This window comes from Lepidochelys kempii, chromosome 2, assembly GCF_965140285.1.
Source record: "Lepidochelys kempii isolate rLepKem1 chromosome 2, rLepKem1.hap1, whole genome shotgun sequence".
NCBI lineage: Eukaryota > Metazoa > Chordata > Testudines > Cheloniidae > Lepidochelys > Lepidochelys kempii.
The window spans coordinates 199313433-199325806 of NC_136381.1; the positions used below are offsets into that span (position 1 = coordinate 199313433).

The following is a 12374-nucleotide window of genomic DNA, read 5'->3' on the forward strand; positions in this document are numbered from 1 at the left end:
CAGTTACCTGCAGTTTCAGCAGAGATCAAGGACTGAATGGGAATGGATACTGACCTATCATCTTCCACCATATCTTGTCTCACACTAAATCCAGCCATTTCTTTCTCTGATATCATCAACGTCCATCCCTTATAGTAAAACCTTTGGTCACTCCTTAATCATTTCTTGCCATTGTTACTGTACCCTTCTCTTCTGTGGCCTTCTTTCTTTTAATTTCTTTCCCCTACAGTACTTTCAAAACACAGCTACTATTTCTTTCAGGGTGGTAGCCATGTTAGTCTGTATTAGCAAAAACAACAAGGAGTCCTTGTGGCACCTTAGAGACTAACAAATTTAGTTGGGCATAAGCTTCCATGAGCTAGAACCCACTTCATCAGATGCATGGAGTGGAAAATACAGTAGCAGGTATAAATACACAGCCCATGAAAAGATGGGAGTTGCCTTACCAATTGGGAGGTCAGTCTAACGAGACAATTCAATTAACAGTAGGATACCAAGGGAGGAAAACTCACTTTTATAGTGGTAATGAGAGTGGCCCATTTCAAACAGTTCATAAGAAGGTGTGAGTAAAAGTAGGGGGAAATTAGATTTTGTAATGACCCAGCCACTCCCAGTCTTTATTCAGGCCTAATTTGATGGTGTCCAGTTTGCAGATTAATTCCAGTTCTGCAGTTTCATGTTGGAGTCTGTTTTTGAAGTTTTTTTGTTGAAGAATTGCCACTTTTAGGTCTGTTATTTGGTGACCAGGGAGATTGAAGTGTTCGCTTACTGGTTTTTGAATGTATGATTCCTGATGTCAGATTTGTGTCCATTTATTCTTTTGTGTAGAGACTGTCCGGTTTGGCCAATGTACGTGGCAGAGGGGCATTACTGGCACATGATGGCATATATTATATTGGTAGATGTGCAGGTGAACGAGCCCCTCATGGTGTGGCTGATGTGGTTAGGTCCTATGATGGTGTCCTTTGAATAGATATGTGGACAGAGTTGGCGTCAGAGTTTGTTGCAGGGTTTGGTTCCTGTTGTGTGGTGTGTAGTTGCTGGTGAGTATTTGCTTCAGGTTGGGGGCTGTCTGTAAGCGAGGATTGGCCTGTCTCCCAAGGTCTGTGAGAGTGAGGGATCGTCCTTCAGGGTAGGTTGTAGATCCTTGATGATGCGTTGGAGAGGTTTTAGTTGGGAGCTGTAGATGATGGCTAGTGGTGTTCTGTTACTTTCTTTGTTGGGCCTGTCTTGTAGTAGGTGACTTCTGGGTACCCTTCTGGCTCTGTCAATCCATTTCTTCACTTCAGCAGATGGGTACTGTAGTTTTAAGAACGCTTGATAGAGATCCTATAGGTGTTTGTCTCTGTCCGAGGGATCGGAGCAAATGAGGTTGTATCTTAGAGCTTGGCTGTAGACAATGGATAGAATCATAGAATATCAGGGTTGGAAGGGACCTCAGGAGGTCATCTAGTCCAACCCCCTGCTCAAAGCAGGACCAGTCCCCAATTAAATCATCCCAGCCTGGGCTTTGTCAAGCCTGACCTTAAAAACTTCTAAGGAAGGAGATTCTACCACCTCCCGAGGTAACGCATTCCAGTGTTTCACCACCCTCCTAGTGAAAAAGTTTTTCCTAATATCCAACCTAAACCTCCCCCACTGCAACTTGAAACCATTACTCCTTGTCCTGTCATCTTCTACCACTGAGAATAGTCTAGAACCATCCTCTTTGGAACCACGTCTCAGCTAGTTGAAAGCAGCTATCAAATCCCCCCTCATTCTTCTCTTCTGCAGACTAAACAATTCCAGTTCCCTCAGCCTCTCCTCATAAGTCATGTGTTCCAGACCCCTAATAATTTTTGTTGCCCTTCGCTGGACTCTCTCCAATTTTTCCACATCCTTCTTGTAGTGGGGGGCCCAAAACTGGACACAATACTCCATATGAGGCCTCACCAATGTCTAATAGAGGGGAACGATCATGTCCCTCGATCTGCTGGCTATGCCCCTACTTATACATCCCAAAATGCCATTGGCCTTCTTGGCAACAAGGGCACACTGTTGACTCATATCCAGCTTCTCATCCACTGTCACCCCTAGGTCCTTTTCCGCAGAACTGCTGCCTAGCCATTCGGTCCCTAGTCTGTAGCGGTGCATTGGATTCTTCCGTCCTAAGTGCAAGATCATGTGATGTGGTCTGGATGAAAGCTGTAGGCATGTAGTAAGTATAGTGGTCAGTAGGTTTCCGGGATAGGGTGGTGTTTATGTGACCATCGCTTATTAGCATTGTAGTGTCTAGGAAGTGGACCTCTTGTGTGGACTGGTCCAGGCTGAGGTTGATGGTGGGGTGGAAATTGTTGAAATCCTGGTGGAATTCCTCAAGGGCCTCTTTCCCAGGGGTCCAGATGATGATGTCATCAATGTAGCGCAAGTAGAGTAGGGGCGTTACATTACCGCTTCTCCAATCCCGTCACTGACTTCCTGTGTTTAAAATGTTGCAATCAAATTCCCTGTGTTCTTTGAAGCAGGAAAGTGTGCTTTCATTGGTCTACTCATCAATGATGTCTCTATACAACTTAACTGTTGTATTTATTTTAATGTTTGTTAGATTGTAAACTTTTTGAGGTAGGGACCTTGATTTAGTATGTTACAAAACACCGAATATCTGTTGTTGTACATATCTACAATAGAGATGATTCACCCTTGCAGAGTTAGTGGGCACTGAGTTAGAGGCACATTAGTCAGCTGCAGAAGGGAAGCTTACATTTCTGCTTTCCTTGCACCTTTTTTGTAATAACTGAGGATTTCAATCTACAGTATTGTCAGCGTGGAAAATTTCACAATCACTATATTCAAACACATTTTTTTATGTGAATTATGATCAAGTAGTACTAAACCAAAATATTTATTTTTAAAAGTTCTTGTATTCACATTTTAGATTCAACTTTCATCCCCACCTCACCTCCCTTGATTTTAAAGACATTGCTATATGTTTTATCTGTTTCAGTGCTTTTGGTAAAGAATTTTTCCAAGTAGACAAAGTTCTTCTCTGTCTAGATGGGGTTTTGTTTAATACAACCTTGACCAGGCATACAGTTTTGGAGCACCAGTAGAGATTGTCTCAAAACTCCTGTCAGCTTTCTTAGTTATACACTGTTTTGCGGAGAGTAAACAGCATGAATGTTTTGCTCTCATTCTTCATTTCTAAACGTTCATTTTTGCCTCACTTACTCTGATTTTAGTTAGGCCTGTGACCCACTTAAATGATTGAAAAATTGTGGAATGCTAATAAGAAAATCAGTAAATGCCTCGAGGGGTGCTATTGTGTGATGTAGTCTCTCTGCTTCTTGCATGAAACTTTGTAATCATTGTGGTTGTTGATGGTGTTTGAGGTAATGATGAGCCTCTTAGCCACAATGGCAACTGGAGAGGATCCGCTGAGCAGTTGAAGAGCCCTAGGCATGCTCCAGAGACCTTTAAAACATATTCAGACGTTGAGGTATGAATGAAGTCTCCCCTTTTCTCCCAGACTTATGTGTTCTTTTGACCAATGAGTTTGTACCTGCCAGAGTTTAGCTGGATAATTGGAAGGCTAAAAATAAATTAAAGAGACGGCCAATATTAAGCTTCTTCAGACTCGCCAATCAGGGCTAAGTTGTCCTCCTCCTTCTCTCCAGTCTGATACTGAGCCTTTAAACAAACTGCAAACAGTTGATGCAGAGGAGTTTGCTTTCTGTCCTTTCAGTTACTTTTCTTTTCTCTCCAATCGGTTTGACAGATATACTTATCTGAACCTGATTTCTGTGAAACCTTCAGGATGAACTTGGTGATTAGCTTTGGTGTTTTGCACTTCAAGATTTATCTCTTATTCTGAAGTATTATTTACTTGCTGAAGCTAATCCTTCTTTCCTCAGATGAGGCAGAGCTGTTATATAAGTTTGAGAACCAGCCAGATGATGCTGTTCCCTTTTCCTAACTGTACAGAAACAAATGTTGATATGTGGGTTGTACTTTATTCTAATTTCACCTGGCATAGTGATAAGAATTATTTAAATATTGTTTTTATACCCCACAGCTAGCATGGTGTGCTAGGATTCTTTTTAATGGTCTTGGTTGTTAACACTTCTACGTTGTTACCCTAAGTGTCCAAAAAAATTGCAAGTTACAAAACCAGCATTGTTTTAACTTGTTTACTTTAAATGATAGAATGTTACTTATGAAAGTAAGAATTTTGTTTAGTAATTTTCCCCAACAAATTCAGACAAACAAATAAATACATACAAAAAAAGATATAAGAAAGGAAAAGGAAAAGAATAGATCCTCCTCTACAGTTTTGGTTGACTATTGTCAGTTTCAGGATGAAGTCATGGATTTCTCCTCAGGGAGGCAGTCTCTGGTCCAAGTTGTTTAGGACAAGTTGGAAGGCGTGGTTTGGAAACATAGGCTCAAGGCTTAATGAAGTTTCCTCTCTCTCTTAGAGATAGGAACTAGTGAAGACAGTGTCGTGTGAGGAGGCAAAACTAAATCCTGGAACCAGTTGAGATACGGTGCCAACATCCAAGAAACACTCTGGCCTGAGATTCAGTGGGCTTGACACCTACAATTTGGGGTGTAAAATAAAAAAAAGAAAAAAGACATGCACAATACAAATCTAACAAAAGCAAAGACACAGAGCAGCCAAGCTGAGCCCCTCTTTTGGGTTATTCTTTTTTGGTTCTCCTGGCTTTTATATTTCTTAGTCTGTAAAAAAACTTTACAGCTGTCCTTCCAGAATTTTCCAGCAGTTTGTCTAACCCAAACAATCATAACTCCAAGACAAGGGAACCTGGAGCAAACTCTAAACAAATCAACAAGAGTATAATTCTACAGTTTAGTTATTGAAAAGATGAAGATATGCTCTCTCCTGATAAAGATTGGCATCATCCCCTGAGATCCTAGTCAAACAAATGGCCTTTTGAAGTGCTTCCATAAATTCTATTCTTGGCTGAAGGTTTCTGTTCACCAGCTTTCCAATACTACATAAAAGTCTCCCACCCTCCCAGAAGGATTTTCATATTGTTAGATAAGATGTCAGAATATTTGGACAATGGCTACCATGAATCTATTAAAAAGACAAGGTGGGTGAGGTAAAATCTTTTATTGGACCAATTTCTGTTGGTGAGAGAAACACGCTTTCGGGACACATGGAGTTCTTCAGAGAGCTCTGTATGGCTTGAAAGCTTGTCTCTCTCACCAACAAAAATTGGTCCAGTAAAATATATTACCTCATCCACCTTGTCTCTCTAATATTCTGGGACCGGTACTGCATGAATCTGTCCGGTTCAACTTGATTAGAGGCTATGCTAGTTCTAGCCTACGGTGCACTTAGACAGAGATCCTGATCTGGAGGAGAATTTTCAGCAAAATACAACTTCCCTATGGCAGCAGACATCTGTTTGGGGAACCCTTAAATCAAGCACTTAAGACTTAAAGAATAAAATCTCTCATGACCTCCATTTAATGGGTGCGTGGATGGAAGCCTCAACCTGCAGGTTTTACTCTTTCCCCAAACCTAACTTCAGGTATTCATCCCCTTTTTATGAGCAATGGAAATAAGAGATTTACCATACTTACAAGATGAGAGGATCATCCTGCAAGGCTGCAAAGTACAGGCTCCTTATTATAGAGAATATTGGTTGTTGCAGATGGTTACTACATACTTCTACGAGCTTCCCCATTCTCCAATCCCTCCTCACAACTCCCAGAAAAGATATCCAGGGCATGAAAAATAGCCCAGCACCTCTTTGCCATAAGAAGAATGATGTTCCTCCTAGATAAAGATTCTCATTCACTCTATGGGGAGATTGTCCTATCTTGGACTTGAACTGTTCAAACTGATGGTGATGAATCTGTTTAATCAGTCTTACTAACTATTGTCTCAGGGAACTATTTACTATTGCAGACCTGCAGGATGCGTGCCTGCATGTACTGCACGCCATAAGCAGTAACTCTGGTACTGTGATGCTTACAAGGGTTAGGGCTCGCTGTTTGGAGTAGGGCTGAGGCAATATTTTCCTAGAACAAATCTGCAGAGCTCCTGTGTGGTCCTCCACGCATGCTTTAATTAGACGTTATCTGAAATAGAATAAATACATATGTTGCTGCACATGCAGTGTTTGGTAAAATAATTCTGTCCTACTGTGTTAAGAGAACATGTAGAACCCATCTAACAGACTAAATTTGTTCTCCCAGATAATGGACAGTTTTTCTTACCTGATGGATAAGAATATTTTTTTACTGACTCGCTCTTTGTGGTGGTTTTATTTTAATTATAGTTATCTATTTTAGTATATATCTTATATCTATCATATTTCTTTCATGTGCCTCTTTTTAAGGACAATCACTGTTAGGGTGTAATTTGATTTTTTTTTCCTGCATAAAGCTTGTGTGAATTGCCTTTATATCCCTAACCAGTTTAATTCCAAATGGGTGTGTCTGATCCTACATCTTATAGATTTGTTTTTTTTTAGTGGTACAGTATAGCGTTTATTTAGTGATATACAAATGGTAGCTGAGTATTCTTTCTGTTTGAACTTCTCCGAAGTTTTGGGATGTAGACGGTGTCCTATATTCAGTTTCCATTGTACCAAGGTTGGAAGGTAGAAATCTTAGTTGGGAGTTAAATACGTTGTCTCAGTTCATTAATGTAAAATAATAATTCTGGCCCATCTGAAGTCAGAGTAGCTAATTGAAGAATTCTCTATAAGGAAGAAGAACAAGCTTTGTGAGCTACCATTTGTGGACAGGGGGGAGCTGACAGGCATTGTGGATTCTGCACTCTCAGCTTTTGTGGTGGAATAAAGAAAAAATCCTGTTTGGTCTTGCATTGATGTGTTTGGATGGGGTAGAGGGTTAGAATCATAGAATCATAGAATATCAGGGTTGGAAGGGACCCCAGACCTCTAGTCCAACCCGCTGCTTGAAGCAGGACCAATTCCCAGTTAAATCATCCCAGCCAGGGCTTTGTCAAGCCTGACCTTAAAAACCTCTAAGGAAGGAGATTCTACCACCTCCCTAGGTAACGCATTCCAGTGTTTCACCACCCTCATAGTGAAAAAGTTTTTCCTAATATCCAATCTAAACCTCCCCCCCTCGCAACTTGAGACCATTACTCCTTGTTCTGTCATCTGCTACCATTGAGAACAGTCTAGAGCCATCCTCTTTGGAACCCCCTTTCAGGTAGTTGAAAGCAGCTATCAAATCCCCCCTCGTTCTTCTCTTCTGCAGACTAAACAATCCCAGCTCCCTCAGCCTCTCCTCATAAGTCATGTGTTCTAGACCCCTAATCATTTTTGTTGCCCTTCGCTGGACTCTCTCCAATTTATCCACATCCTTCTTGTAGTGTGGGGCCCAAAACTGGACACAGTACTCCAGATGAGGCCTCACCAATGTCGAATAGAGGGGAACGATCATGTCCCTCGATCTGCTCGCTATGCCCCTACTTATACATCCCAAAATGCCATTGGCCTTCTTGGCAACAAGGGCACACTGCTGACTCATATCCAGCTTCTCATCCACTGTCACCCCTAGGTCCTTTTCCGCAGAACTGCTGCCTAGCCATTCGGCCCCTACTCTGTAGCGGTGCATTGGATTCTTCCGTCCTAAGTGCAGGACCCTGCACTTATCCTTATTGAACCACATCAGATTTCTTTTGGCCCAATCCTCCAATTTGTCTAGGTCCTTCTGTATCCTATCCCTCCCCTCCAGCGTATCTACCACTCCTCCCAGTTGAGTATCATCCGCAAATTTGCTGAGAGTGCAATCTACACCATCCTCCAGATCATTTATGAAGATATTGAACAAAACCGGCCCCAGGACCGACCCCTGGGGCACTCCACTTGACACCGGCTGCCAACTAGACATGGAGCCATTGATCACTACCCGTTGAGCCCGACAATCTAGCCAGCTTTCTACCCACCTTATAGTGCATTCATCCAGCCCATACTTCTTTAACTTGCTGACAAGAATACTGTGGGAGACCGTGTCAAAAGCTTTGCTAAAGTCAAGAAACAATACATCCATTGCTTTCCCTTCATCCACAGAACCAGTAATCTCATCATAAAAGGCGATTAGATTAGTCAGGCATGACCTTCCCTTGGTGAATCCATGCTGGCTGTTCCTGATCATTTTCCTCTCATGCAAGCGCTTCAGGATTGATTCTTTGAGGACCTGCTCCATGATTTTTCCAGGGACTGAGGTGAGGCTGACTGGCCTGTAGTTCCCAGGATCCTCCTTCTTCCCTTTTTTAAAGATTGGCACTACATTAGCCTTTTTCCAGTCATCCGGGACTTCCCCCGTTCGCCACGAGTTTTCAAAGATAATGGCCAATGGCTCTGCAATCACAGCTGCCAATTCCTTCAGCACTCTCGGGTGCAACTCGTCCGGCCCCATGGACTTGTGCACGTCCAGCTTTTCTAAATAGTCCCTAACCACCTCTATCTCCACAGAGGGCTGGCCATCTCTTCCCCATTTTGTGATGCCCAGCGCAGCAGTCTGGGAGCTGACCTTGTTAGTGAAGACAGAGGCAAAAAAAGCATTGAGTACATTAGCTTTTTCCACATCCTCTGTCAGTAGGTTGCCTCCCTCATTCAGTAAGGGGCCCACACTTTCCTTGGCTTTCTTCTTGTTGCCAACATACCTGAAGAAACCCTTCTTGTTACTCTTGACATCTCTTGCTAGCTGCAGCTCCAGGTGCGATTTGGCCCTCCTGATATCATTCCTACATGCCCGAGCAATATTTTTATACTCTTCCCTGGTCATATGTCCAACCTTCCACTTCTTGTAAGCTTCTTTTTTATGTTTAAGATCCGCTAAGTTTTCACCATTAAGCCAAGCTGGTCGCCTGCCATATTTACTATTCTTTCGACTCATCGGGATGGTTTGTCCCTGTAACCTCAACAGGGATTCCTTGAAATACAGCCAGCTCTCCTGGACTCCTTTCCCCTTCATGTTAGTCCCCCAGGGGATCCTGGCCATCTGTTCCCTGAGGGAGTCGAAGTCTGCTTTCCTGAAGTCCAGGGTCCGTATCCTGCTGCTTACCTTTCTTCCCTGCGTCAGGATCCTGAACTCAACCAACTCATGGTCACTGCCTCCCAGATTCCCATCCACGTTTGCTTCCCCCACTAATTCTACCCGGTTTGTGAGCAGCAGATCAAGAAAAGCGCCCCCCCTAGTTGGCTCCTCTAGCACTTGCTCCAGGAAATTGTCCCCTACGCTTTCCAAAAACTTCCTGGATTGTCTATGCACTGCTGTATTGCTCTCCCAGCAGATATCAGGAAAATTAAAGTCACCCATGAGAATCAGGGCATGCGATCTAGTAGCTTCCGTGAGCTGCCAGAAGAAAGCCTCATCTACCTCATCCCCCTGGTCCGGTGGTGTATAGCAGACTCCCACCACTACATCACTCTTGTTGCACACACTTCTAAACTTAAATCCAGAGACACTCAGGTTTTTCTAGGGTACAGAGAACCACTTTCCTTTTCTCCTGTATCCAGGCAGTATATGGACAGGATTCCAACTGACTGCTATTGAGTGCTAGACAAATGGTTGCATGCTAATGCACCCAAAATTAACTGCTCCATTGTCCCAAGAGCGGGTAAGTCAGCTGGCTTTTGTGATATGGTGAGGTATATGCCCTCCTGTGTGGGGTTACCATACGTCCGTATTTTCCCAACATGTCCGGCTTTTTGGTTCTTAAATCGTCGTTCGGGAGGAATTTTTAAATATCTAAAAATGTCCAGGATTTTGCCATTATTATTTTTCCCCAAAGAAAGGTTGATCATTCAAGAAAGAGAGTGAATGTTGACCATTTGAGAAAGAAAGTGAATGTTGATCACTCAAGAGAGTGCCCGCTTTTTCCCCCTAGCTCCCAGCGCTTGTACCGCAAAACAGCTGTTTCACACAGCTGGGAGGGAGGGGGGAAGAAGGGGAATGCGGCGTGCTCAGGGGAGGGGGTGGGGCTGGGGTGGGGATTTGGGGAAGGGGTTCAATGGGGCAGGGAGGGGGCGGAGTTGGGGCGGGGACTTTGGAGAAGGGGTTGGAATGGGGGCGGGGAAGGGGTGGAGTTGGGATGGGGGGGCGTGAGCAAATACCCCCCCCAACCCCCTTGGAGTGTCCTCTTTTTTGAATGTTCAAATATAGTAACTCTACCCCTGAGTCTATGGTGCCATAGCAGCAGACATTGAATAAGGAGTACGTGTAGCGCCTGAGCAGTGGTAAGAAGGCTGCTGACCTTCCCCAAGTCCTCCTGCTCTGTGCTGGTGGGATGTTTCTTGGATCCTCTGCTAGGTCATTACTGGTCTGCTCCTCCTCCTAAGTACTAATATAAGGCACAGAGTAGTAAGGAAAAGGTTTTGCTTCAAATTAGCAGCACACAAATAGCTGTCAGTGTTTTTCAGGAGTGTTTTAGAAGTTCTGCTAAGAAAAACAGAGATGGATTGCATAGGTGAAGGAAGGGATAGTGATGGATGGTGTAAATCTGAGGATGCGCGTGCAGGCCAGATTTTATACACTCAGGCCTGGATCTACAAAAGTTTCAGTAGAAGTTAGGAGCTTAACTGCCTTTGTGGATCTGGGCCTAAATCCCTGCAATGAGAAGAATTTGACTTGATGAGAAAGAACACACTCTCTCATGCTTGTGTTAACATATGCTAAAACCAGTTTTGCCTGTTAGGCAAAGGTCCCTGCTGAGGGTCATGTGGAGTTGTATATACCATTACTGATCTTCAGGGTCTCTGAGCTGTCTTCAGAGCTGTCAGGCAAACAGGGATGGCATGCATGCTCCTATATTGTGAAGTCATGGATTATATTTGTGGACTGCCATTGCGCAGAGTGTGCAAAAGATAAAGCTCCTTTTGCCTTAGACTGCATCTGTGCATCCACACAGATGATGACTACTATATGGTATAATAAAAGCTTTAAACCAATTTTTCTAGCATTACATTATAATATAATGATAAATATTCTTGAATAAGTGATGGCATACTGTATATAGTTTATTCAACCTCAACATGAATACAGTAATTTTTGGTAACACAATTGCAAGATGTTTGGAATTTCAGTGGTTTTCTTTTTCTTTTTTTTTTCATTAAGGGTGGTAGGCATGTTGATTATGTAGTGGATCAGATTGTTGGTAAATTGATAGAGGTGGTGAAGAAGAAAAACAAAGCTGGAGTTTCAGTGAAACCATTTCAGGCAAGTAGTTTCATGTATATTAAAAACAAATACTGAAAAAGAATGGAGGCAACAGTTTTGATAAGTGAATTGATTTCTCTGTTTTTTCAACAGGTGAAGAATCATATATGGGTTTTTGTGAATTGCCTGATAGAAAATCCAACTTTTGATTCTCAGACAAAGGAAAACATGACCCTTCAGCCTAAAAGTTTTGGGTCCAAGTGCCAGTTATCAGAGAAATTTTTCAAAGCAGTAAGTATGATATGATTTTATGATGGGAACACAGGAATTCCATGCTGGATCAGGTTTTCATGTGCTCCCAAATGAAAGTACAAGATTAATTGGGTTATAGAATCTGCATTTTTATGAATCCAGAGACTTCAACAAACTGCAAATGGCATGGAAGAATTTCTGCTGCCCTTCTAGTCTGAGTAGTGGAGGCAATAGGCTGCACTGTGCCCTTGCCCGATTTCATTTCATTTCCATGGCTCACCCGCCTATGGTAGATTACATACTATTTATGCTAGTAAATTTCTAATCCAAAGGCAGGCATTTTCCAATTTTGGTTGTAACAGTACCTTTTGAGTTGAGGATTATTATCTTCGCTAATTTGTCCTTTAAAATGTGTCTTATACTATTTAGCAAAGGGTGCATAGAAGAACTTGTCTTTTCTTCTGTGAATCAAGTAACATATAACTATTAATATGCCATTCAAAAATATATACTCTCCTCCAGTAATATAATTTGAAAATACGGGTTTATGTTTTAATTCAGACAGTTCAGGTAAAGCCTTTTTAAACAGATGCAGTGGTGTAAATGCAGGTTCCCCCTCACCGGTGCCTCTTTATGAGGCTCTATTAAATAAGAAAAAGTAGAATTAAATTTCAGCCAGAATTCATTCAACTGCGTCCTCTTTAGTGCCAGTAACCTAAATGGAAATGTAACAGCATGTGAGTAGGAGATTTACAGCTTGTACTCCTAACATCAAACAGATTTACACTGAATAAATAAAAAAATGCAACTTCTTGGTCTTAAAATACTAGTTCCAGACTTGTTGTGAAAGCTCTTCCATTACAAGGACAGTATTAAACTATACTGTACTGTATTAAACTATACCATAGCCAAGTGTGTACACAAGAGAAGCTCCAAAAAGAGGAAGGTATTTAGAAATTTGGCTACCTTTTTTT

At 42.3% G+C, this 12374-nt stretch overlaps 1 protein-coding gene across 7 annotated transcripts in view; it reads left to right on the plus strand.

Moving 5' to 3' along the window:
- The window catches only part of TOP2B (DNA topoisomerase II beta), a 129519-nt gene that overhangs the window by 68989 nt on the left and 48156 nt on the right, over positions 1-12374 (plus strand). For all 7 annotated transcript variants that reach the window (XM_073333463.2, XM_073333460.2, XM_073333461.2 and 4 more), the window contains 2 exons: positions 11107-11208; positions 11302-11439. In XM_073333463.2, coding sequence (XP_073189564.1) covers positions 11107-11208; positions 11302-11439 — 240 coding nt within the window. The remainder of the gene's footprint in view (positions 1-11106; positions 11209-11301; positions 11440-12374) is intronic.